Source organism: Muntiacus reevesi, chromosome 3 (genome assembly GCF_963930625.1).
Source record: "Muntiacus reevesi chromosome 3, mMunRee1.1, whole genome shotgun sequence".
NCBI classification, from domain to species: domain Eukaryota; kingdom Metazoa; phylum Chordata; class Mammalia; order Artiodactyla; family Cervidae; genus Muntiacus; species Muntiacus reevesi.
The window spans coordinates 162,975,224-163,002,442 of NC_089251.1; the positions used below are offsets into that span (position 1 = coordinate 162,975,224).

General features: G+C 55.7%; 1 protein-coding gene across 2 annotated transcripts in view; it reads left to right on the forward strand.

Annotated features, from left to right (window-relative positions):
• The window catches only part of AGPAT4 (1-acylglycerol-3-phosphate O-acyltransferase 4), a 123,137-nt gene extending 97,536 nt beyond the window's left edge, over positions 1-25,601 (forward strand). For both annotated transcript variants that reach the window (XM_065927736.1, XM_065927737.1), the window contains exons 4-9: positions 10,320-10,481; positions 11,911-12,064; positions 15,664-15,766; positions 16,342-16,417; positions 23,197-23,395; positions 25,109-25,601. In XM_065927736.1, the coding sequence (XP_065783808.1) occupies positions 10,320-10,481; positions 11,911-12,064; positions 15,664-15,766; positions 16,342-16,417; positions 23,197-23,395; positions 25,109-25,203 (789 nt within the window). In that variant the 3' untranslated portion in view covers positions 25,204-25,601. The remainder of the gene's footprint in view (positions 1-10,319; positions 10,482-11,910; positions 12,065-15,663; positions 15,767-16,341; positions 16,418-23,196; positions 23,396-25,108) is intronic.
• Positions 25,602-27,219: the final 1,618 nt, after the last annotated feature.

The window sequence follows — 27,219 nt, forward strand, 5'->3', positions numbered from 1 at the left end:
TCTAAGAGATGGAATCAGTGTTAAGTCTCTGCTGCTACCTGAAGACTTCTAGAAAACTGGATTGCCTGGGGGTGAGTGTGCTGAAGGGATTTCTGGGAATAGACAGGCCTGCTTGCCAGCAGTTTTCCCCTCTGTTTTCCTGATTGTTCTGACATGATGTCTGTGCAGGCGTGTGTGTGTGCGCGTGCGTGTGCATTTTGTTTTCAGGGACAGAACCAGAGGTTTGAGTATCCACCTTTCTCTGCTGTGGAGGCCTTGGGCAGAGCTCTTAGCTGCAGTTCTGTGGCTTTATTCTCTCCGAGAGGAGAGAGAAACCATCCTAGTCCGAGCCCCGTGGTGGATACAGACCCTCCTCCTTTTACAGGAGAGGGTCCGGGGTGTCTTCACATCCTGACCGGAGCTAGTGGTGCAAGCCTTCAAGCTAGGCTTCCCGAGACACCGGGCTTCAAGCAACGTTTGGGGGCAGCTGCTGGTTTTCTGGGCTTCGCAGGCGGCTTGGGTGTGTTCATGCTGAGGATGTGAGATGTGATTTGAAGCAACAGCAATCTGTCGGACTCAGAGGAGCTTTCCCATACCTGGGGTCCCCCTGGTGGCTTTATGACCTTGGGCTTCTCCTATGCGTCTTTCTCTGGATTTGTGCTGTTTCCAATCCATATGGTATCATTACTGTTTATCATTTATGTTTTATACATAGACGGCCAGTGCCAAGGTTTGGGTGAAGAATTTGCCCCAGGATGGGAATTAGTAACTCTTGATTTCTGAGCTGCTTCTCTTTCCCCTTGGATGGTATTGAGAGGAAAAGCTGGTGGGTAGTGAGGGGTGGCTGGTGGTGGTGGTGGTGGGGCAACCTGGGAGGGACCATTTCTAGTCTTGTCTCCTCCCCCACCTCCACCTCCTGGTCAGTTCAGGGCTCCTTCTGCGGAGAGAAAACCCTCAGTACCTTCAGTCGGGGATGGAACAGGACTAAGGAAGCAGGAACAGAGAGAGGCTCAGGGAAACAGAGTCAGCAGCCACGGGGAGGGGTGCCACACAGCGAAGAGGGTGGGCCCCGCAGGGTGCTGGGAGGGGAAGTTACCCATGGAGAGAGGACCCGGGACTAGAGGGGGACCCAGGATTGAGAAGGGTTGACTTTCATGGAGTGGTGACCATCAGCGCCCTTGGGCATTTTTCCAGCAGAGACTCTCAAATCCTGATCAGCACAGCTCGGCACCCTAGGGTGCAGATGCGCAGAAAGTCTCCCCAGCAGAGTGACCATCCAGCCCACGACACGGGGACCGCTCACCTCCAGCCCTGACTTCCTGAACGAATACCACCGCCATCAGATTGCGTTTCTCTCTTAGAAACCAAACAACTAACGTTGCATGCAAGGGCACGAGCCTTGCCCCTTGATCTGGAGACTGTTCAGGAGTTTTAGGAGCCCCACCCAGAGTTGGGTAGGCAGGTCTCAGGACCTGGGACGATGCAGCTTCTATCCTCACGGGAGCCCAGGTAGCCCTGCTCTGGAAGCCAGCAGGTTGTCTGGATTCTTGCTGAGATGTTCTCTGGAGCCCTGGAGTTCCCACCAGAAGTGGAGGGTTGGGGGCGGAGGCAGCAAGTGACCATGTCTCCCCACCGCCCCAGCACTGGGGAAGCAGGGACACTGTGGCCACCACGGCCGTCTGTACAAATGCTGATGAAGCCACGTGCTGGCAGAGGTGCTGGGAGGGGACGAGACAGGATGCCCGTGAACTTGTGGGGCTGGGCCAGCTCAGGTGGAAGTTGGCAGACTGTTCTCTCCCCGGGGGCGAGGGCGGGGATGGGGGACGGTCTCTCTCCCAAGCAGGGAACGAGGTACCATCCATTTGTGTCTCCAGAGCAGCTGAGGTCTGCCTGGAGGGTGCGAGGCTGGAGGAGGAGCTGCCTGGCTCCTTTCCAAGAGGCCCGTTCATTCCCTCACCCTTGAAAGGAACCAGGCAGCATCTCATTATATGGATCATGCAGCAGTACTTCTGTCTTAACTGACCTTCAGAAACACTCACCTGATTCATCCCCTTTTTTTTTTACATAATACATGATGTTGAGATCCTTCTGGAGTCCAAGAAGTTTGCGTTTTAGAAGAGAAGGGACATAATAAGGAAGGTTCCTGATGGGGCATTTTTCATCTTCGCATGTAACAGCCCAAGAGGAAGTGAGTTGAAATTGAAGTGAAATTCAAAGAAATTCTTGCATGCAGGCTCAGTCACTTCAGTCGTGTCTGACTCTTTGCGACCCCATGGACTGTAGCCCACCAGGCTTCTCTGTCCATGGGATTCTCCGGGCAGGAATACTGGAGTGGGTTGCCATTTCCTCCTCCAGGGGATCTTTCCAGTCCAGGGATCGAACCCACGTCTCTTGCATCTTCTCCATTGTCAGGGGGGTTCTTCACTAATATTGCCACCTGAGGAGTCTGGAAATTCTTGAGAGGAGGGTTAGGAAATGTGAAATTGGATCTGGGGAGAAAGCAATGGGACTCTTTTTAAAGAAGAGAAAACAGGGGAGGCCTTCCAGTCTTTTATGACCTTTTACCGCATGTGGTCATTCTGCCCCTGCGACTCTGGTTCCCTTAGGGCTGGAGGGCTGGCATGGGCCCTGGTCGTGGTCTTTCAGGGACTCGCTGACTTGTTCCTCCCTGGGTGAGTGTGGTGTGTGGACAGGCCAGGGTGTGCGGCACAAGAGTCATGACTTCTGAAGCTTCGGGTCTGTTCACTTATCTTTCTGCTGCAGTAAAATACACACAGGCTACTTCACAGTGGCCCTGAAGGTTACCTAAGATGGTGTCTGTCAGGTCTTCGAGCAGCTCCGGGGCCTGGGAAGCGCTGAGTAAAGACAGCTGTTCGTGTCCATTTTTATCTGCTGGGGTCATGTGGTTTGGCGGTTACCCCGGAGGCCAACTGGGCTGTTGTGTTTGGGTCTTTAAAGAAGCCCTGTGTGTTAGTCATCTACAGCAGGTGACAAGCCCCGGACATAGTGGCCCAAAACAAACGAAGTGTCTTGCTTTGAGTGGCCTGAGATCCTGGCTCAGCTCCCTGGGGGTTGTGGCGGAGTCCTTCCGAGGCTGGGTGGTGGTCGCATCTGAAGGCTTTGCTGTGCAAGGACCCGCCTCCAGTTCACCCCTGTTTGTGGCCAGGGTGACCCTCCCTCCTGGGTCTCTGCTCAGGCACCCCTGATCCCCAGGGGAGCAATGTGATCGTGAGTGGGAGAAAGCAGCGGAGGGAGGGAGAAGCCACAGCCTGCTTGTAAGGCAAACTTCTGCCCGATGCCACTTGTCAGAGGGGAGTCCACGAGCCCCGCCCCCTCCAGGAAGCAGGCAGGGCTGCGAGGAGGCTCCCGGAAGTACCCCGAGACAAGGGTCAGAGGGGTCATCGCGGAGGCTGCCTGCCACCCCTTTCAGCCTCCAGCCTCACGTTTCCATCTGTGGCTGTTGTTCAGTCGCTAGCCTCTTTTGTGACCCCGTGGACTGCAGCCCGCCAGGCTCCTCTAAGATGATCTATTACAGCTCCACCTGAAAATAGATTGAATTCCTGTGGAGTGTCCACGTGCAGGAGGAGAATAGAACTCTGATTCCTAAGCAGCGGGCCCTCTCGAAGATCCCCAGTGCCTTCCAGACACGAGGATGCAGATGACAATGAGGGCAACTGACGCATCTTCCAAATGTTTACCCAACAAGCGGATCGTGTAGGTTTTCTGCAGAAGTCACTGCGCTGGGTAGTATGGCAGGTCAAGGACAGGTAGAAAGCTCTCAGTGACTTCAGATCATACAGAGAGGCAATGAGGTGTCATATAAGACCACACAACGCAGGCATTGAACTGTAATGAGGGGGATCGTGCCCACGTGGAGCGCCCTGTGTGTGTGTGTATGTGAGATATTTGAGCACTCAGCCATCCAGTGGCTTCAGGGGGTCATTCTGAGCGTCACCCCTTTGTTTGCTAGGAAACAGAGGTCCCGGGGAGAAGCTGGGGTCACGGTGGTAAAGGTGGGATGTGAGGGGTGAGTTTGGGGGTAGCTCTGTTTACCAACCCGTGAGGACGGACTTCAGTGTTTTAACAACTGGAAAATAACATTTCAGCAGTACCAGCACACGGACTGCTGTGCCCAGGGATGGAGACATGTCCCGGAAGGTGATGACACCGGGCCCAGGCCTTGAAGGATGGGGGTGGTTTTAGGAGGAGATGAAAGATGTAGATAAAGGGAGAAACAGGAGGCAGGGGATGGAGGCAGCTGGAGGGAGACCCCGGGGCAGGTATGGCCAGCTGCCGTGTCCCAGGCTCTGCTGACCGACTCTTCCCGGTGTGGCCAAGTGTCCAGATCAGCATTCCTGCTGCCTAGTTCACTGGCTGCCAGCTCAAGGTCACTGCAGGGTGATTTTGAACCTACTCAGTTCAGCTCAGTTCAGTCGCTCAGTCGCGTCTGACTCTTTGCGACCCCATGGACTGCAGCACGCCAGGCCTCCCTGTCCATCACCAGCTCCCAGAGCTTACTCAAACTCATGTCCATTGAGTCGGTGATGCCATCCAACCATTTCATCCTCTGTTGTCCCCTTCTCCTTCCACCTTCAATCTTCCCCAGCATCAGGGTCTTTTCAAATGAGTCAGCTCTTCTCATTAAGCGGCCAAAGTATTGGAGTCTCAGCTTCAGCATCTTGTCCTTCCAATGAATATTCAGGACTGATTTCCTTCAGGATGGACTGGTTGGATCTCCTTGCAGTCCAAGGGACTCTCGAGAGTCTTCTCCAACACCACAATTCAAAAGCATCAATTCTTCAGCGCTCAGCTTTCTTTATGGTCCAACGTGTAGTCACACAACCTATTAACCCAAGTCAGAAAAGAAGTACCATAAAATCCGAGAAAATTAAGAACTGAACCCAGACTGTCAATATTCTGGTTTAATTCACCAGGATGCTTCTGATCATTGACAGAAAATGTGGTCCTTCCTGTACCAGATCACACGCATCTGAAAACCCACAATTTCTTGGGGTTTGATTCCAAAAGGACCACTTTTCTAACCATGGATTTCTGAAAGGAGAATGTCAATGCCGATTTGTTCAGAAAGGCTACACGAACGTTACTTCCTATAAACCTCCCATCAATGATCACATTCCCCCAAATTGTAGGTTTCCTGGGTTTTATTTTTCAAATGTGTAAAACTAAGCAAGAAAGGAGACGTCCTAAGAGATGAATGGGGGCCCAGGTGTCCAGAACAGACACTTCCGTTTCCGTCTGCTTGCTCCCGCTCTCTGAGAAGGGTGGCAGGGCAGAGACAGGTGTATGCAAAGCCGCCCATGCTGCTGGCACCCTGGCTTCCACATTTACCAGCCCCGGGACCTCGGGGAGGTTACCTGACTTTCCTGAACCTCGGGGAACCCTTCCCATTTCATGCTATTTAAGAGTTTCATGAATATATGTAAAATACATATATTTTAAGTGGCTTCCCAGGTGGCTTAGTGGTTAAGAATCTCCCTGCCAGTGCAGCAGACCCAGGGATGCAGGTTCGAGCCCTGGGTCAGGAAGATCCCCTGGAGGAGGAAACGGCAACCTGCTCCAGGAGAATCCCATGGACAGAGGAGCTTGGTGGGGTACAGTCCGCGGGGTTGCAAAGACTCAGACACGACTGAGCACATACACTACTACCCTCCTGTATGTCAAATACCTCACCACGCGCGTAGCACAAAGTAGGCACACCGTTATTACTCGTTTGTTTGACCCTAATCCGCTTCCCTGCATTGAAAGTTTTCTTATGAAAGTAGGGTAAGGTGTGGAGGACGCAGGAGACACGGAGAGTCCTCCGAGTGGGATTTAACCAGCTTTCCTGGCCCTGGGTCGGGTGCAGCTGCAGTCTCCCATCGCTTTTATGATCCACAAGGTACCTTTGCGTTTGCCTTCATCCTGGCTTCTTCACAGGCGCTGGTCTGGCTCTGCTTGGCTCCAGAGAGGTTAGAAGTTTCTCGATGTGGAGAAGGGTTGCTTCCCTCTCCAGGGGCTCCCCCCACAGCCGTGGCTCTGTCAGCCCTGTTAGGGTGGATTTGGGCACCCGCAGGTGGGTCTGTGGGAGACACCTCCCATCCTGCTTCCACCTGGTTAATTGGTTACTCCGAAGCTTTGTCCGCATTGCTTCCGGGCACCGGCAGCTCTGGGAGAAGGCAGGGGCCCACCTTCTGCCTCTGGGTGTTCTCCAGCTGGGCCAGGCTGGCTGGGGTCCGGATGACACAGATAAGGGCCCCGAGAGAGTCAGGGCGAGGCGAAATCCCTTCCAATCCTGGGCGCTGGGAGAATAGTTGCCATGGAAAGGAGTCTCTAGGCAGTAACGATGCATCTTGAGCTCATAAAAAAATAGTGTTAGCCACTCAATCATGTCTGACTCTGTGCTACCCATGGACTGTAGCCCGCCAGGCTCCTCTGTCCATGGGATTCTCCAAGCAAGAATACTGGAGTGGGTTGCCATTCCCTTTTCCAGGGTATCTTCCTGACTCAGGAATCAAACCCAGGCCTCCTGCATTGCAGGTGGATTCTTTACCATCTGAGCCACCTGGGAAGCCCTTTTTCATTTTTTTTTTTTTTTTTGAGCTCATAACCAAGTGTATTCCTGGAAGTGGTAGCATGCCCTTTATTTTTGAAGTATAGTCCCGAGTTAGACACTCCAAGTCTTCTTTTTTATTAAACAAAATTCTCTGGCTTTTCTTTAATGGGTCAAAGTCGGATGTATATTTTCTCGTACCTTCTCTCCTAAAGGCATAGAAAACTTTGCTTGGCCTGTGGGGGGGGGGGGGGGTCATGTCACTGATAGCGTATCAAGTGTTCTGGAGGACTGTAAGCATATTTAATAGTACGCGTTTCTAGTCTTTCGGTCATAAGCGAGTTGGCTCCTGCGAATCTCCTGGCCCCGGGCCTATCGGTGAGTGCTCTGCTGAGTATAATTACTGTTATTACTGCCCTCCAAGCCTGGCTTAAGAAGTGGGTTGAGTTAAAAGGGACACTCAGCTGCCACGCCTCCTTGGTGGTGACGATGATAGCTACGCATCACTGCACACCTGTGTGTCCTGTTCTCAATGAGGAGCTTTTTGTGTGTGTTTCCATGTGACCTTAGATCTTCACGGCAACGCTTTCAGTTCAGCATGACTTTGCTCATTACAGCCAGGAAAGTTGAGGCCCACCAAGGAAACACGATCCACATCAAGGCCTAGGCCTCACGATAACATCCAGAGTTTTGAGGCTGAAAGATGGACTAATTCAGCATAAAACCGGAAATGCCTCTCGGTTCCGTTTCTCATGAAAAATAACCAGACTGTTTTTGATCCGGAGCCTTGTGCTCCAGAAGCAAAGGGCTAAAGATGTGATGTCAACCATTACCTAAAAAGGGCACTGTTAGGGGACCCTGCAAAGTTCTTTTCTGATTGAAAAACAGGAAAATCTAACAAAATTTAAAAGTCCCTTCTAGTCTCACTACCCAGCCATAGTTAGTTATTTTTCTCTGCTTTTACCATTTTCCAAATAGTCAGACTATTAACTCAGCTTTGAGTCTAGATTTTTTTTTTTAAAGTTAGTCTTCATTTTCCCAGCCATTAAATATTCATAGAAAACAAATTTCATCAGCTATAAATCAAGAGAGTTGATGAACTGAGTATGTAATTATTCAAACTGAATATTTTAGGCTTCACGGGCCATGTAGCCTCCATCATGACTTTTCAGCTCAGTGGCTGGAGCATGGAAGCAGCCACGTTCCTAGCAGTGGGCAACGTGTACGTGAGCGCGGCTGTGTCCCAATAAAACTTTATTTATAAAACCAGGTGGCAGAGCAGATTTGGGCCACTGGCTACCTTTGTTTGCTATGATATGTCATACACAACATAATTCATAGAGGTCTTTAATGTTTAAAAATTGAGGTACGGTTAATTTCCACTAATAGGAAATCCCCCCGAGGGTACCCGTCCCCAGCAGACAGCTGTGATCGACTACACGGGATCTTCCTCCAGACCTCACGGCTGCTGCTCTGGAGTATATGCCCCCCTCTTGGCTGTGGGCTTCCCCAGGTGGCTCAGCGGTAAAGAACACACCTGCAATGCAGGAGCCGCAGTTTCAACCCCTGGGTTGGGAGCATCCCCTGGAGAAGGGCATGGCAACCCACTCCGGTGTTCTTATGGAGAATCTCATGGACAGAGAAGCCTGGCGGGCTACAGTCCATGGGGAGGCAAAGAGTCAGACACGACTGAAGTGACCAAGCGCGCACACACACGCTCTTGGCTGTAGGATAGATCACGTTTGTAAGTCCTCCAAGTCGCCACAGATTACCGTTGAAAAGAGTTCAGGAATATGTAATTTTCTAAATAATCCTAACCTGCCAAGAAGGTACGTTCATTCATCGTGAGGATGTTTTATTTTCATCTTCTAGGCTGTGCGCAGGGACCTTGAGAACAGCCATGCTGACCGGAGGGGCCTCCCACGGCCTGGGGCCCTCCCGTGGACCAGGGCTGGGCTTTAGCTGGTTTCCATGAGGGGCGTGGTGAGCCGGACAGAGAGTGACCTCTGTGCCCGGCACCCCGTGAGCCCTTAGCCCTCTGCCAGCGAGTGCTCCCACCTACGGGGGCCTGCCTCTGGTCCTCTGGGGCAGGCCCTCGGATTCTATGGCGTGGTTCTTTCCTTTCTTCCATTTTTCGCTTGTTTTGGCTGCTCTGATTGGCATGTGGGATCTTGGAACCCAGCCAGGGATCGAACCCTTGCCCCTCACGTTTGGAGCTTGGAGTCCTAACCCCTGGACCGCCAGGGGATGCCTCAGGCTTGATTCTTTTCGAGGGGATTTGCAGGTGTGGAAATTTGCGTGTGGGAAAGCCAAAACCAAAGTCAAAACGTGGCAAGGCTCCACCTGAGAGGTAGCTTTGCTTTTTCTTCTCCCAGAGGAGAAAATCAGTTCAGTTCAGTCGTTTAGTCGTGTCCGACTCTTTGCGACCCCATGGACTACAGCACACCAGGCCTCCCTGTCCATCACCAACTCCCAGAGCTTGCTCAGACTCATGTCCACTGAGTCAGTGATGCCATCCAACCATCTCAACCTCTGTCATCCCCTTCTCCTCCTGCCTTCAATCTTTCCCGGCATCAGGGTCTTTTCCAATGACTCAGTTCTTTGCATCAGGTGGCCAAAGTATTGGAGCTTCAGCTGCAGCATCAGTCCTTCCAGTGATTATTCAAGACTAGTCTCCTTTAAAATATGTGTTATTTTTCTAAGGTCAAGGGAGCAGGTAGCTGTTTACACCTTTCTTCGGGCCCTCGTGGGTGGGTCGGGGGATTGCCTCTCTGCTGAGGTTCGCAGTTGTCACGGGAGTGTTGAGGAAAAGAAGGGCTTGTGCTGAAGTATCGTTCTTTATTCTGGGACTCATAGGAGGGGCAGAGCCAGACACTTGTCACCTGGAGCACAGCTAAGGCCACCGCCAGTCCACATCACTGCCTTCATCATCTCTGCCTTGATGGATAACAGCTGTTTCTAGGAGCATCTTGGTTAATTCCAACCTTAGAGGCGAAAAATGTAGAACCTGGTCTATCAGATCCAAAGCTGATTTTGTGTCTCCCTGCCCCATCCACCCCACCAGATCCCTGCCTGTTGGGGGCCTGCGGCCTTGGCGAGGCTCTGGCGAGGGCACTCGTGGAATGCACCCAGTGCCCCTGCGGATCCGAGTTCACCTCCTGGTTTCCTAGAGTCCGACCCAGAGACCCCGCTGGGCCGCAGTCCCTGATCTGTAAGGAGAGTAGTGTCCCCCCACCCACAGAGCCAGCGAGGGCGCTCAAGACCGGGGGGGTGTTCGAGGCGGAGCACAGCTGGGGGTGGGCACCCTCGTGAGCTGGTGAAGGATGACGCGGCACCCCTGACCCCAGGGGTTCCCGACCGCTCCCGGTGCCTCCCCTCCCCATAGAGAGCCTGTCCCCCACCGGAGAGCCTCCCCTCCACAGAGAGAGCCTCCACTCCCCATGGAGAGCCTGGCCGCATGCCAGAGAGCCTGCATTCCCCATGGAGAGCCTGGCCGCTCCCCATAGAGAGCCTGTCCTCCCCATAGAGAGCCTGTTCCCGCCCTGGAGAGCCTGTCCCCATCCTGGAAAACCTGGCCCTTGCCCCCTCACTTGTGGGGCATGGCCTTGCCCCGCAGCTGACCAGTGGGCGGTCGGCTCCAGGTCAGAGGCTCCCTGCCTCCGTGTCTTGGGGAGTTGTCTCTGTGGGCCCGGAGTGCACGGTCACTCTTCTTTCTAGGGGGCTCCCTGGCTGTCCCAGGGGAGGGCCTCATGCCCCTTTTCACAGACGCCCCGGGCCCCCTGTGTTTCAGGGCTCCAAGGTCCTGGCCAAGAAGGAGCTGGCCTACGTCCCCATCATCGGCTGGATGTGGTACTTCACCGAGATGGTCTTCTGCACGCGCAAGTGGGAGCAGGACCGCAAGACCGTCTGCGAGAGCCTCCTGCGCCTGCGGGACTACCCCGAGAAGTACTTCGTACGCGCGCCGGCCGCGGGGCGTCCGGTCACACTCACACACGCCCAGGGAGCCCTGGTCACACTCACACACGCTCGGGCAATCGTCACACACACGCTCCAGGAGCCCAGGTCACACACACACTCGGAGTGATCGTCACACACACACTCGGGGTGCCTGGGTTACACACTCTCTGGGCGCCCAGGTCACACTCACACACGCTTGGGGAGCCCTGGTCACACTCACACACACTCGGGGTGATCGTCACACACACACTCGGGGTGCCTGGGTTACACACTCTCTGGGCGCCCAGGTCACACTCACACACGCTTGGGGAGCCCCGGTCACACTCACACACGCTCGGGCAATTGTCACACACACGCTCCGGGAGCCCTGGTCACACTCACACACGCTCGGGGTGATCGTCACACACACGCTCAGGAAGCCCAGGTCACACTCACACATGCTCGGGCAGTTGTCACACACATGCTCAGGGAACCCAGGTGACACTCACACACTTGGGATGATCGTCACACACACACTCGGGGTGCCTGGGTTACACACTCTCTGGGCGCCCAGGTCACACTCACCCACGCTCGGGGAGCCCTGGTCACACTCACACACGCTCGAGGTGATCGTCACACACATGCTCAGGAAGCCCAGGTCACACACACGCTCCGGGAGCCCTGGTCACACTCACACACTCTCAGGGGGCCTGGTCACACTCACATTCTCAGGGTGCCCCATCACACTCCCACACTCTTTGGGCAATCAGTCACACTCACACACATTCAGGGAGCCCCGGTCACACACACAAATGCTTGGGGCGCCCAGGTCACACTCACACACACTCAGGGACCTGGGGCACACTCAGGGTGCCCTGGTCACACACACACAAACTCACCCCTCTGCTTCCCGAGCCTCCGCAAACACAAAGCCTGTCTCTTCAAAGCTCAGAGACATGTGGGGGCCAGAGGTCACGCCCTGAGGGGAGGCAGGCTCAGCTGTCAGGCCACCCCTGCCCTGGTCACTTCCTCAGGCTCCTGTGGGGCCGTGTGTGACTCTGGTGTGTGCCGGGGGATGGTGCGTGTGACCCCGGGACCTCATGTGACCTCGGGGCTGGGCGTGTGACCTCGGGGCTGCGCGTGTGACCTCGGGGCTGCGCGTGTGACCTCAGGGCTGGGAGTGTGACCTCAGGGCTGCGCGTGTGAACTCGGGGTTGAGTGTATGACCTCGGGGCTGCGCGTGTGACCTCGGGGCTGGGTGTGTGACCTCGGGGCTGCGCGTGTGACCTCGGGGCTGGGTGTGTGACCTCGGGGCTGCGTGTGTGACCTCGGGGCTGCGCGTGTGACCTCGGGGCTGGGTGTGTGAACTCGGGGTTGAGTGTGTGACCTCACAGCTCTCTGAGCGGCCACGGGGACGTGTGTGATGGCCGTCCTGTCCCCTTCAGTTCCTGATTCACTGCGAGGGCACGCGGTTCACGGAGAAGAAACACCAGATCAGCATGCAGGTGGCCCAGGCCAAGGGGCTGCCCAGCCTCAAGCACCACCTGCTGCCTCGCACCAAAGGCTTCGCGGTGACCGTGAGGAGTTTGAGAAATGTAGGTAAGGATGACCCCGCGGGGCCCCCTGCAGCCAGGGAAAGGGACCCCAGCACCCAGAGGGGAGCCAGGGACGGAGGCTGGCAGGTCACCCCTGGTTAGCCTGGGTCCAGGCTCCCGGCGTCGGACAAGTGGCCACAGCTCTGCACACACACGCGCGCGCACACACACGCACACACACACACACACACACACACTGCACACACACCACGTGCACGCCAGGTCAACCCTGCCCTCTGCTGCTCAGCACCGGTACTGCAGGCGGCACTGAGTTCCCCCTGGGGCCCCGTGCCAGCCAGGTCAGCCCAGGTTTTTGGGGTGGTTTTGCTTTGTGTGGCATTTCTTGCCCATCTGTGGCATCAGCTGCCCCCGCCCCCAACAGTGATCTCTGTGCCCTTGTTGTCTATCTGGCTGGCCTCGAGTCCAGAGCCCTGAATTACAGTAGGTAAGGGCGAGAGGCGAGTAGCCACAAAACCAGCTTGCTCCAGACTGTGGTCTCCGGTTGAACCCTCCTGCCTCGGATTTGGAAGCGCGAGTTTTTACCCTTTCCTGCCATGCAGCTGCTCCGGAGGCCCCACTGCCTTGTCCCTCGTCTCTCAGGAGGCAGTAACTGGGGGATCTCCTCCCCACTTCACCCAGGTCCCCCAACCCCCACCCCACCGTCTCTGCACCCCGGAACCCCAGCCACATCGCCTGGTGAGGCGGAGGCCCCCACCTCCTCCCCAGCCTGCATCGGGGATGGGGGTCGGGGATGTAGGTGTGGACGGTGTGCGGTGTTTCTCTGCTGTCCCACGCCTGGGGGCTGGGGGACCGCCGGGAGCTCTGATCACGCTGACCGGTCCGTGGAGGACACAGTGGCAACAACGACTCCAACACGTGCGGGTCCTACAGGTCTCTGACTCTGCTCCTGGGCCCCTCCCCTGATTCCTCCCTCGCTTCCCTCCTACCCGCGGTCTCCACCTTGCTCCTCACTGGCCCCCTGCTACCTGCATCACCACCTCTCATCTTCACATCACGCAGGCAACCCGCCGTCACTCCGGGGAGAGGAAGGGACCGCTGGTCCTGGACTCAGTAGCTCCCAGCACCAAGGACCTGCCGGGAGTGGCCCATCTCCCCTTCCCTCTGGGAGCCGGGCCTCTGAGGGGCCCCAGCTGTCTGCCTGCAGACTTGGTTTACTCTGGTATCACCTCAAAGGCTAGAACCTCCCTGTCAGCTAGCTCCCTGCTGATCCCCGGTGAAGTCCAGCAACCAGCACAGGAACGCGGGGGGCCGCTCCGTCTCGCAGACACATCTCCTGGCACCTGCTCCATCTAGCAGGGTCAGGAGGCCTGGGGAGGGGGCTGGCTCCTCCCCTCACCAGCTGTGCCATCCAGGGGCAGGTCACCTCACCCCTTGGATCCTCCATTTGCTCTTCTGTAAAACTTCTTAGGGTTACAAGCAGGCTTAAAGGAGAGAATACACATGGGCAACTCAGCATCAGGGCTGGCACGTCATAAACATCTCATCAAACATTGGCTCTGGCTCGGAGCCCTCTGCTGCCCCCTTCACCCCTCGCCTTCTCTTCCAGGTGGGGGTGTCGAGCTTCCGGTTCTGATTTCCCGGCTGAGCTTTGCCTACAGCCGGAAGGGGCCATGCTGCCCAGAGGCTGTCCCAGTCCCCTGGATAGTAATAATGACGATGGGTGATAGCAGGCACTTCTGACACCCCAGCAGCACAAGCATCTCACACACGCAGGATGGCCAGAGCGTGTGGCCGCCGGATGCAGCAAAGAAACGTTTTGACTTCCAATTCGCAGATGGGGAAGTTGGGGCTGAAGGATGGGGGAACTTATCCCAAGCGGCTCCACCCTTACAGGGTGGGCCGGGGTCATACCCAGGCGGCCTGGCGGGCGGGGCCAGACCCTCCTTCTCCTAGGCTCTGCAGGCCCGTGGGTCGAGTGCCCGGCCTGGTTCTGTCACTTTAAGATCTGGGGTTTCCTTTCTGGAAAAGGAGGGAACCCTGCAGATTTAGGCTTTTCTCTGGGGCACTCCCTGGGGGCTGTCCCCCATCCTTGATTAATCGAAGGGACCCCCACCTCCGTGGCAAGCCTCAGGCTCCTATGTCAGAGCGGCCTGAAGAAAGGAGGTGTGTTTTGAAACCCCTTGACCCAGCATGAACCCTCACACCCTGGGGCTCTGCAGCCTGAAGGGTTTTCGTTCTGGGTCATTCATTCTGGGCTTACAACGGCTGGGCGATGTACTCCACGAGGTTATTCTCCACCAGCCTTTCTCTTCCTGGGTTCCGGGAGGACCGCCTCTCCCCGCCAGGGAGGACAGCGGAGTGGTCTCGTTGCTTGGGTTGCGGGGCTGGGGAGCTGCCTGCGCGCAACCCTTCAGGCCAGCGGGAGGCCCCCTCTCCCCTTGGCTAGGACGTGGTCCAGCTGCCGGAGCGCCCCCACGTGGTGGCCGGGCAGCCAATCAGAAGCAAGCAGGCAGGCCACGTGACTCTGTGCCCGCCCATCCGCCCTCGCCTTTTGGAGGTAGCGCGCGCGTGCAGGGCTCTCGCTAAGTCTGCCGGGCGCGGGGTGCTGGGCCCTTTGGGAGGCGCTGGCGTTCACTGCCCTGGGTCACCTCCCTTCTCCCGGAGAACGAGGCTCAGGGAGGCCGAGTGGACTGTCCGGGAGGAGGTCCCACAGCTTCCAGGTGGTCTGGGGCTCACACCCAGACTGACCGCAAAACTCCTGCCCTTTCTGCTGTCCGGTCCTGTCTTACCGACCGCGTAGCAAGGGCCATCTCTTCCACTCCGCATTTCCACCCTGCTCTCCCCTCTCTGTTCCTTCGGGCGTCCTGCCATCCAAGGGGCGTTCATGAAGTCTGGGCCGGGCCCTGGGGCTGCAGCGGTGGGGGTTGACATCACTTCCATATTTGTTGTTCATCGTTCAGTTGCTCAGTCGTGTGTCCGTCTCTTTGCAACGCCAGGGATGGCCGCAGGCTTCCCTGTCCTTCACCATCTCGGAGTTGGCTCACACTCACGTGCGCCGAGTCCGTGATGCCAGCCAACCATCTCATCCTGTGTTGCCCCCTTTCGGTATATTGACAGGTTAACTCACCACTGGGTAGACATTAAAATCACACAATCTTGTTTGTTTCCCAGCCATGCGTCAACTGACCACACCATATTTCAATTCCTTAGGAAGTCTCTAGTATCTTATTCTCCTTTTATAACGATCATATTTTTCTAGGGGAAAAATGCCCATAGAATGGTTACATTGCCATGACTCAGAGACCTCCTTAGACCGCATTCTTTGTATTGCTTTATCTATTAATACTTGTTTACATATCTGTTCTGGCACACCTAGATGTGCCGTTGTAGCTCTGCTTTAAATTGATATGACCTCAGTAAGTGTTTTCTAAGTTAAAGTGTGCTTTTCTGATGATGGAACGTGATATGTATTCAATGTAGAGCGCTTGGACAATATAGAAAAGTGTCGAGAAGAAACCATAGTCCCTTCATTCCCAGATAATCAGTCAGCAGTTTGATTCTTGTTTTCCAGTATGTGTATCTACAAAATGAAACTGGGTTCACACGCTCTATCCTGCTTTGTATTTGTTTTATTTTTTATAGTTTCAGCTGTATATGACTGTACACTCAATTTCAGAAACAATGAAAATCCAACCCTGCTGGGAGTCCTCAATGGCAAGAAATATCATGCAGATTTATACGTTAGGTAAGTCGGCTCCATTTCCTTTCCAGAAAATGGAATGCCCATCCCAAAACAAATAAGTCACAAACGACCCACAGACCTTCTCCCAGGGGAGTGTGCGAATAATTTCATGTCTGCAGTCGGCATTGAACGGAATGTGTTCACAGTCCTGTTTATGTCGAGAGACCCATGCTCTGCTGTAAATAATTAGGTGGAGCTTCTCTTCTCCCCAGCCACTCTCTGACTCTCTCTCATCAAAGAGCTCGGGTCTGAACACATGAGCGACACTATTTTACAGTCATTTTTGAGACTGAGTGTGAGAGTTTATTTTATTGAACCCTTTTCTTGGAGGGTGTATCTGCTCCATAGAAATGGACAGAGATACAAGCATTCTAGAGCTTACAAAGAGGCCTAGAAGCAAATGGAGGCCACTTTAGCAGCGTCTCCCTTCTGTGTTATAGTCCAGGCTAGGGAGCGTGAAGAAGCGGGTGTCCTCCTTGACGGGTCTGAGTTGAATCAGGCACACTGTTAGTTTGAACCAGTGTTTGGGGGACCTGGTGTGTGCCCCCCCCCCCCGCTAGCCACTCTCTACCTTGCAGGCGGATTCCTCTAGAAGAAGTCCCGGAGGAGGAGGACAAGTGTGCGGCCTGGCTGCACAAACTCTACCAGGAGAAGGTCAGTGCTCAGGGCCGGCTCCGTGCCGTCCAAGGCTCCCTTCCAGGCGGCAGCTGCGGGTGCTGGGGGCCTTTGGGAGTTTATAGAGGTACCTGAACCTTTCCCGTGGGGGAGACCTCATGCCCCAGATAACAACCACCCCAGATAATGATAGTCAGTAGGGTCTAACGCTCTACTTGGCAACAGGGAAAAGCGAAAGCGAAGTCGCTCAGTTGTGTCCGACTCTTTGCGACCCCATGGACTGTAGACTACAAGGTTCCTCCATGCATGGGATTCTCCAGGCAGGAGTACTGGAGTGGGTTGCCATTTCCTTTTCCAGGGGATCTTCCCCGACCCAGGGATCGAACCTGGGTCTTCCGCACTGCAGGCAGACGATTTTACCATCTGAGCCACCAGGGAAGCTCAGGAAACAGGGAAAAGAACTTGCAAAATATTTTTAAAAGGGGGCTTCACAGAAAGAATGGAACTATGTTATGAGTGTAGTGGACAAAAAAAAAGGAAGTAATGTCCCAGGAGCCCTCGTCCATTTTCCTGCCACTGGTCCCAAGGCAGAATATTCTTGGGTGTACGGGTGTTCTCTACGGCAGCGATGGCTGAGTCCAGTTAGGGAGCGTGTCTGGTCCCAAAACATCACCAACATAAGCAGGACGAAGGCCCACAAGGTTCATCCCGGCCAGGTTTGATCTGTGCTGTGCCCACCCCATCACCCCTGCTCAGCCCCCGGACGCCTGTCTGTATCCAGCCTGGCGCCCCCCTCCACCGCCTCCACAGCATCTCCGATCGCCCCCCCATTCTCCTTCTGTCCTCTTAGCAAGGCCTCATCTTTTCAGTGGTTTCCCCCTAGACAGACATGCAGAGGCAGAGGGAAACATAATCATTATTGCTCTGACTGCTCGCTCTTACACAGGAGAAAAGTTTAGCTTCCACCTGGTGAGGGAAGCATTTTCAGGCACAGGAAAAGCATCCTTTTGAATCCGTCATCCATTTGGAACCCAAACCAGCTCGTTATCTAGAATCAGATACATTCCATAGGCCTCTGATTTCCCTTCACCAAAGTCCATGAATACGGACTGGCTAACATTCGTGTCTTTTCTGCCCTGAGGCTCAAGAGAAGATGGTCATACAGAACTTCAAGGGGATCTGCACTATTGCTAAACAGGAATTTTAATCCTACCTTTGAGAACATGTTACGATTTCGGTCTAAAAGACTCGCAAATCTCCACCATCAGATGAAAGAGACGCTCTTAGAAATGTGCTCGGTTTTTGGAATCCAGATCCTGCCGCTATATTCTCGTGGCAGGAAGTCGCGTCTCTGTTCCTAAGGACGAGCGTTTCCAGCATTGCCTGTGGACCCCTCTCTCCAGGCTGCCTTTAGTCTCCTTCCGGGGGGATTCACAGGCAGACCTGTCTGTTCTCTCACGGATGCTCAGGAGAGGCTGGTTGGCCTGCCCCCGGAGCACGGAATTGGCAGGCTCCTGGGCCTCGGCCTCAGGGTCTTAGGAGGTTTGAGGGGGAACCAGAAACTTGTCTTTCTGGGGCACTGCTGTTGATGTCGCTGGGCTGAGGGCCCGTGGGTGGAAACACATTCCCTGACGCTTGTTAGTGGCGAGATGCTGCGTTTCCGATGATCTGCGCTCATGCCGGCCTGGGCTTGGACAGAGAAACACAAGACGGCAGAAATTCCTTCCCTTGGGCTTCCTGCACGAGGCAGCGTTTTCCTTGTGCTGTTTTCTGGTTTAGTCAGTTCAGTTCAGTTCAGTTGCTCAGTCGTATCCGACTCTTTGCAACCCCATGGACGGCAGCATGTCAGGCCTCCCTGTCCATCAGCAACTCCCGAGTTTATCCAAACTCAAGTCCATTGAGTTGGTGATGCCATCCAACCATCTCATCCTCTGTCGTACCCTTCTCCTCCTGCCCTCCTTTCCCAGCATCAGGGTTTTTTCAAATGAGTCAGTTCTTCGCATCAGGTGGCCAAAGTATTGGAGTTTCAGCTTCAGCATCAGTCCTTCCAATGAACACCCAGGACTGATCTCCTTTAGGATGGACGGGTTGGATCTCCTTGCAGTCCAAGGGACTCTCAGGAGTCTTCTTCAACACCACAGTTCAAAAGCATCAATTCTTCGGTGCTCGGCTTTCTTTATGGTCCAACTCTCACATCCATACATGACTACTGGAAAAACCATAGTCTTGACTAGACAGGCCTTTGTTGACAAAGTAATGTCTCTGCTTTTTAATATGCTGTCTAGGTTGGTCATAACTTTCCTTCCAAGGAGTAAGCGTCTTTTAATTTTGTGGCTGTAATCACCATCTGCAGTGATTTTGGAGCCCAGAAAAATAAAGTCAGCCACTGTTTCCCCATCTGTTTGCCATGGAGTGATGGGACCAGATGCCCTGATCTTAGTTTTCTGAATATTGAGCTTTAAGCCAACTTTTTCACTGTCCTGTTTTACTTTAATCAAGAGGCTCTTAAGTTCTTCACTTTCTGCCATAAGGGTGGTGTCATTTATAGCGGTAGAAAAAAACTGAGAAACGTGCTAAGGCCTCAGAACTGAATCCTTTCATAAAGAACCACACACACAAACCTACACATGTGGCCCCCAAACTCCATCAAAGCAAAGCAGGTGTTTCTCCACCGGCAGCAGACGTTCAGGCGCATTCCTGTCGTTGTTCAGAGCAAGCTCACCGGGCTTTCCTTGGAGGCTCCTTTTCTTCTTAAGGCCTTGGATTCCCCACTAAACTTAGATTCCCCTCTAAACTTCATGTCAGCATGAAGTGACGGTGCTCAGTTTGAAAGGAGTTCTCGAAAGGACCATCTAGGTCAGAGCTCTCAAGCTCGTGAGGAGGAAATGAAGGTCCAGAGAACGAGGGAACGACCCCATCTTCCATCAAAGCTGGAGGCTGGGGGGCCGGGGCCTGCCCCCACAAGGGCTGGGACCGCGGCCCATCTCCGGTGCGGTGAGCAGATCTTTGAGGCCACCCTTTTCCCCTGAGGGCTGACCACTGACCAGTAAGAAAAGGTGGTCAGCAGTGCCTCCAAGAGGAAATGTGATCGACTTCTGTGGTTTCGGCGTCTGCTCCATTTTCTCAGGAGCCTGCATGCGTCTGGGGCTTGACATGCTTAAAATGCTGGTGGCCCCCCATGTGGGGCCAAGGGGTGGGGGTCTTCTTTTTACCATCACGTTTCCAGTGGACACTGTTGAAAGACAATTCTGTAGACTCCAGGCTCGGGGTTTTAGGGGTGCAGCTCTCAGACTTAACAGAAAACGAAGCGGGTGGGCAGCCACGGACTCTGGGCCAACACTTTGTTCCAGCAGGGACGTCAGTTAAAAGGAAGCCGCTTCTGCCATTTCAACACTCTCTAAAACAGAACTGAAGGGTGTCAGCTCTGAAAACAGGACCATCCTTTAAGTGGGACCAAAATGTGTACTGCATGTCAGCACTTGGGAAACCCCGCCCCGGCTTGGGGGTGGGGGGTGCACTAGCTTTGAGAAGCATTAACCACCCTCGTGTACTCTGCTTGGGGACACAAGGCTGGCTCCCAAGTGAACTCCACCGTGAACCCATGATCCTAGACCCTTCTCTCCCCAGAGCCTTCATGGTTTCACGATTGTGTGGTTTGTAACTTTTCATCTCTAATTGAAGGTGCTTCTCTGGGTTATAGTTTGAAGTTTCTGGAAAGGATTAGCAATTTGCTACTCATTTGTTTCCTGGGTAGCTCAGTGGTAAAGAATCCGCCTGCAATGCAGGAGCCATGGGTTTGATCCCTGGGTCAGGAAGATCCCCTGGAGAAGGGAATAGCTACCCACTCCAGTATTCTTGCCTGGGAGATCCCGTGGACAGAAGAGCCTGGTGGGCTAGAGTCCCTGGGGATGCAGAGTCGGACACAACTGAGCGACTAAACAACAGTTTGGCGTGCCAATTAAGGCACGGGTGAAAGAAGCGACATTGCGAGGGGCCCTGTGGGCGTTCCCCGGGTCCCCGAGGCCAAGGCTGGTCCGAGTCGGGTGCAGAGCTGGGGGCCCAGGGCCGGGAGCTGGCGGGAGGCGCTGTATTTGGAGCACCGGCCTCGGGAATTGGAATTAAGTGGTTTTCAAGCTGCCGCTGGGTGTTCCACTTTCAGAGGGCATCGCTCCCTGGAAGGGCGGCAGGCCTGGCCCCACAGCACGGTCCTCTGCAAACACCACTTTCCCCGGCCCGAGCCCTGGCTGACGCCTGGGGTGGGGCGGTCCCCAGAAGTCTCCCCCTACCCCCGCCCCCCACCCCTCAGCTTTCTCTGTCCCACTGTCTTTTTCCTCTCCTTTTCTTCGCTTTCTACCCCAAGGTCATAAGAGAAAACCTCTTTTGCCGAGTGAACGCTGGCAAGGCCCGCTAGTCCAGCTGTACGTGGGCGCCCAGCCTCCACGCCCTCCTGGCGGTGTGTTGGTGGCAGCGCTCTCAGTGTGGCCTCGGGGCACCTGTCCTCTGCCAGCAGGCTCTCCTGCTCCTACAGACTTTGGGTTGATGTTTCTTTCTAGGAGACAGTTCCCACTGCTGGTGTATGACATGCCACAGGATGATAAGACGTGCAGACCAAAACTGGAGGCGCCGTAAACGGTCTCCTCCCTGCCAGGTGGACTTTATTACAGAAGAAATAACACGTCCCAGACAGGGCTGTGGAGCTGACGTCTGACCCTGAGCCAGGCATCCATGTCCCACCCAACACAGCCACAGGGTCACAGGAACGCAGCCCGGGAGGCTGGTGGGAGTCACAGGGCCACTGGGGGACGGTGCGGGGTCTTGGGTGAGATTTGGTTTTCGAATCGAACCAGAGGGAAAAAGCTGAATATGAATTCTGAATCCTGCTGACTCCTAGAAAAGGGAGTGCCTTCTCCTCTTGTTAGAGGCACGCAGGAAAAAATCTTGGCTTAACAGATGTCTTAGTGGAAATGAGACAGCAAAAGCAAACCCAGTTCCCTGTAATATGCTGAGTCGCTCAGTCGTGTCCAACTCTGCCACTCCATGGACTGTGGCCCGCCAGGCTCCTCTGTCCACAGGATTCTCCAGGCAGGAGTGAGTTGCCATTCCCACCTCCAGGGGATGGATTTTCCCGACCCAGGGATCTTACCCGCAGCTCTTATGTCTCCTGCGTGGGCAGGCAGGGTCTTTACCACTAGCGCCACCAAGGAACCCATTATTACAATAGAAAAGCACTAGCAAGGCCTTTGGAGAAAAAACTCGAGAAAAGAAAACTCGCCCATTTTTTAAATGGGTGAATTTTATGATATGTAAATGCACCCCAATAAAGCTTTTTTTTTTTTTAAGGCACAAAAGTATCATCTTCTGTCTTAGTCCAGTCAGGCTTCTAAAACAAAGCGCCACGGGCTGGGTGGCTTATAAACAGCAGAAACTTCTTCCCCACAGTTCTGGATGTTGCATGTTGAGTTCAGGATGAGGGTGCCAGCGTGGTTGGATTCTGGTCACAGCCGTCATCCACGATGCTGCGTCCTTACAGTCGAGGGACGAGACGGCTCTCCGGGCATCCCTCTCATAAGGGTGCTAACCGCATCCGTGGGGACTCCGCTTTCATGACCTATAACACCCCCAAGGTCCCTCCTTCTCATCCCTTCATCTTTGGGGTTAAGATTTCAGCATAGGAATTCAGGGAGGCAGGCAGGCTCAAACTTCCAGTCCACTGCACCCTTGTTACCAGGCTTCACTGGGATGAGAAAAATCACCCAAGTTCTGGCAGGAACTGGAACGGGACGCATTGGCAAGTTAGGTACCATCTTGCGGGGCATCCACACGCCACTGTCACTTCCAAGGAAGTCCTCCGTTCAGCGGACCGGCTGTGGCTCCCTCACCTCCTCTTTTTTTTTTGGTTGGTTTGTGCTGGGTCTTCCCTAATGTGCTACTGCACACGCCTCTCTTGCTGCCGCAAGCAGGAGGGCTGCTCTTCACGGTGCATGGGCTTCTCATCACGGTGGTTCCTCCTGTGAGGCAGGGGCCTCAGGGTGCATGGGCTTCAGGAGCAGCTGCACGCAGGCTTGGTTGCTCCGTGGCCTGTGGCATCTTCCCAGGCCGGGGGGGTCAAATCCCTGTCCCCTGCGTTGGCAGGGAGGCCCCATCTGCTGTGCCACCGGGGAAGCCCTCCTTTACCTCTTGGAGATGGGACACTCCGCACACGGTCCATTGTCTGTTTACAACTGCTTGATCATGTGCTTTTCTTGAGACCCTCTTGACTTCCCCCCCACCCTCCAGGAGACCCAGGAGGGAAGTTGAAGAGGGGCAAGGGTTTGGGGGGCGGGAAGGAGCCACCGTGCAGAGCCCCTGAACTGCCCAAGAAGGGCCAGAGGTGCTCCTTCCAAAGCGGCCCATCTGGGGATTCATTTTAAATCACGACCTTGGGAGGTCGGAAAGTGGCATCTTCTGGTACATCTTGGTTGGGAAAGATGAGTATGGCCGACTTTAGATATCTCTTTCTCAAGTGGATAAAAGTTTAGCATTTACTTTTGGTTTAGCATCAAAATTCAGCACTTAAGATAGAGGGTTCGGGTGCATGGGAGCTCATTTCTCCAGAAAACTCGACTCCCTGGAGAACCGAGCCGCGATGGGTGAGCCGGCCGTCTGGACCACCGATGCGCTTTGCTGGGCCAGCGCCCCGTCGGCCCCGGGATGCTGTTAGGGTATCTGGGTCGAGCTGGGGAGACTCCCGTGGCCTCGACTGGGCTGGGAGGGTGGGACCCAGCGGGCCTGGGTTGGGGAGGCCGGGCGGCAGGCGGTCAGCAGCCCTGTGCCCGCAGGACGCCTTCCAGGAGGAGTACTCCCGCACGGGCACCTTCCCCGAGACACCCGTGGTGCCCCCGCGGCGGCCCTGGACGCTCGTCAACTGGCTCTTCTGGGCCTCCCTGCTCCTCTACCCCTTCTTCCGCTTTGTCGTCAACATGGTCAGCAGCGGCTCCTCCCTGACGCTCGCCAGCTTCGTCCTCGTCTTCTTCGTGGGTGAGTCCGGGCCGGCGGGACCTGGGGCGGGTGGGAGCCTCTGGGGGCGGGGGAGGACGAGGCCCTGGAGGAGGGGAGCACTCCGATCAGAGTCCTGAATCCCGAGGCTGGAGAACCGCCTCACACCCTCCCGGTGCGTGCACGGGGCCCTGTGCACACGGGGAGCCAACCCCTCCGGAGATGAGCTCCCGGCTGCTGCAGAGGGCTCTAGTCACAATCGCTTTCTCCTTACTTGCAAGAAAACCATTTCCTGGGTCCCAGCAGGAAGCGACAAAGGCTCTTTGCCATTCAAAGCAGGCCTGGACCTTTTTGGGGGAAGTCAGTGTGGGCACGTCTCGGCTGGCTGCCGCGTGGAGATGGTGGTCAGCGCAGTCCTTTGACTCATCACTACGGGCTTTGACCTGGGCGTTGTTGCAAAGAACTGTTGTTTCTCCACGGCCCATGCTTCCCTGGATACTGCTGCTTTTTGACAGCGGGGGCGGCTAGTTCCCGCTACACAGGCCGGGTGCAGGTCGGCCAGCCAGGTGTCCAGGGGGCTGTGGTCTCCAGGCCCTGGTGGAGGGGATGGATCCCGCCTTGCGCAGCAGCAGCAGGAAGGCAGCACCCTCTGGAGGAGGCTGGGGTTCCCGCAGGTGATGGTTGGAGACACGGGTGCCTCCTGCAGCTTTGGAGGAACCGACTACTGTCTCCCCAAGGCCTCATCACCCCTGAGCCTGCGCCTCGCTTCCCGCTTCCCTGGATCACTGTGTCTTGGTCCTCTCACAAAGCCTTTCACCGCTGGAGTCGGGCTCACTCCACGATGCCATCAACTCTGCAGCAAAGTTCTAACACTGGGGCAGGGGACTGATGTTCGGAGCTGGCCCCAGGCTGAAGGCAGCCCGTTTTAACGGGCCCACGGACTCCGTGAGCCTCGTAGGTTGGGTGGACCCCTGTCCCCATTGGGTCCCTGGCGTGACAGTTCACAGACAGGATGCTGAGGCTCTGGAAACTGAGGTTTCAGCCACTCCCCCTCCATCCACTCTTACATGCTTACTGCAAACGGACTGTGCTGTCAAGCTGTAATGGGTGCCAGGCTCAACAAGGGGATTGAGGTAGACGTGGTCCCCGCACCCAAGGAGCCCACCGCGTCTATCCTCTCTGGAGGGAGCGCGTAAACCGCAGCTCCTGCCTCCGTATCCTGTTTTCTAGCCTCTTGGTTAAACTGGGCTCTCGCCTGCATCCTACACTTTTTATCTCTTTGGGCCAAATCCCACTGTCGGAGAAAAGGCAGGCAGGGACGCAGCTTGTCCACTGCTCTGAAACTCACACCAGAAGCCGTGTTGAGACATGCTGGGAACTAAAATAGCTATCTGAGCCCCTGCACTGTTCAGGTAAGTCCTTACGCTTGGCTGAAGGGTGCCTGTAAGATGCACTGCATTCACGAAAGAACCCTCTGTAGGGATGGGTACCGGAAGATACCGCTCACCACATCTGCTTAGCTCCACTGTCCAAGGATTGAAACTCAACACACAGAACAGCCTTGCTCTCTTTTAACGTGTCTTAGCCCAGATAGAACCCCGGCCCCACGCTCAAGGGTAACTGAGGCGGGGGTGGTGAAAAGCACTCGGGTCAGCCAGCTCTCAGCTGATGCTTGAGATTCAAAGAGCTCATTCCGTCAGGCAGGACCCACCGGAGTCCCCACAGGCCTCTGACCTGCCCCTCCTGTTTCCGCAGCTTCCATGGGGGTCCGATGGATGATCGGCGTCACGGAAATCGACAAGGGCTCTGCCTATGGCAACATGGACAGCAAGCAGAAACACAGCGACTGACCGGGACACGTCACCACCCGGAGGGGACCTTGGGGGACTGGTGGACGCCGCCGTCACCCTGGGCGGGACCCAGTGACGACGCTGGGGGAGCAGGGGCTGCGGTCTCAGCGTCAGGTCGGGGGGAGGACGTCCCTCCACCTTTCCCCCGCACGCTTTAGTGGGCTTCGGGTCTCGTTCTTTCCGTGTGTCTGTGTGAGTGCGTGTACGTGTGTGTTAAGAACATACGTGAGTGAGGTGTGCTGAGTGGGCTCCTTCCGAGGGTGTCTGAGGCTCGGGGGGAGGGCAGAAATGGGGACCTCGGAGGGTGGGGGGCTCCCTGCCATCCTTTGGTGCTGAGTTTTCTGTTAACCCTGGCTCGCTACGGAGTGAAAGACACTTTGGTAAGATGACTAAATTATGCCTCCTCAAAAAAACCAAAAAATTAAAGTGTTTGGCTTCTCTCTGGTGTGTGCACATAGCGCCCCTCTTTCCCTTCAGACCCACTTCCTGCACTTTGGAGTTCCGGACCACACAGCGCTCCCGAGGCGGGAGCTGGGGGCTGGGGGCAGGGGCGCGGAGGGCAGGCCGGGTGGCTGGAGGAGGTGGGTTCCCGGCGGCGGGAGCCTGTAAGACTGTGGAGACGGCAGGTGCCAGGAAGCCAGCTGGGCATATGCATGCGGGACCCAGGGACGCCCCGGAGGCAGCCCTGGTTCCCCCGGCCGCGCTGCGGTGGAGTCTGTCCGGCCTGAATCATGACGATGCGCCTGCTCCCTGAAGCCCCTCCTCGAGGAGCAGACTCGTCTTGACCACTGAGATGAAGGCAAGCAGTCCTGCAGGCATGTGAGAGATGGCCTGGCGTCCTGCTTGTCCCCGTAGCGAGCAGAATCGGGTCCCCCAAACCAGTGCAGGCTCACTGCTCCTGGAGGGCCGTACGCGGGAGCCCGGGTGCCTCCGGCGCAGGCTCGGACTGAGCGGACACAGGTCCCCGCTGCCCCCGGCTTCCGCCTTCCTTCTGGAAGCGCAGGCCCCCCCCCCCCCGACTCGGAGGAGCTCCGCACGTGGCACCTACGGCCACGTTGGAGTAACAGCCCGCGGACAGGGCTCCGGCAAACTGCGGCCAGCCGCCAGACGCCAGGTGCAGAAGAGCGAAGAAAAGCAGCGATGCTTCCGGAGGACGATGGGAGACCGGACGCTACGTGAGCTCAGGCTGAGATGCCGCCGCGCGCGCCGGGTCTCCCGGGTCCGTGCTCGGAGCGGGGCAAGGGCCGCTCCATGCCGCCTGGCCCTTGCTGCTGCTCTGCTGAAGCTGTCCCGGACAGACGGTGGCCAGATGCTGCGTAAAGGCTCATTCTGTTCTGAGTCACGTCCTAGCTTCGCTCTTAAGTCACGGAGCGCTCACCCGGCACAAGTGATGTTGCGGGAGGGGTTAAGAGGAGCTTCCTGCTGAAGGGAGGATGGTGCAGCGCTGAGACAGGACCGCAGGGGTGAAAGGGGGGCACGCTGGTGTGCTTGGGGGCCGTGAGGCCCCCACCTGGGCTGACTTCCTGGTGTCCCAGAGGGCGGGGGTCGCAAAGGCAGCCTTCCCGGGGCAGAGATGCTCCGGTGTGCACCTGTCACCCCCACCTGGATGGGGCCCTCCCAGCGCCCTGGGAGACACAGGAGAGCCGTCAGGAGCATCGGCACAGCTCAAAGCCTGCAGCTCATTTGCTCCAAGACCCTGTTTTTTCAACTGACAAATGGGGGTGATAACACCCACCTCTTGGGTCATCTCAAGGGTGAAACGAGGCCGTACATGTGAGCACACGTTAAGAACCCCACAGCATTAGACAAAGAAGGATTAGAACGATGGGAAAGTTGCCTCCATGCTGCTGCATCTCAACAATACGTTCAGAAATTAAATGACCTTGGGGTGTCCAAAAACGCGTCGTTTTCCTGCCATCTTCCCATTCAGCAGCAGTAACCTGAGCCCTAATAGCATTCCCCCACACCTTCTGCCTGGAACGTGAAAGGGACCCACAGGCACTCAACGTTCTTCTG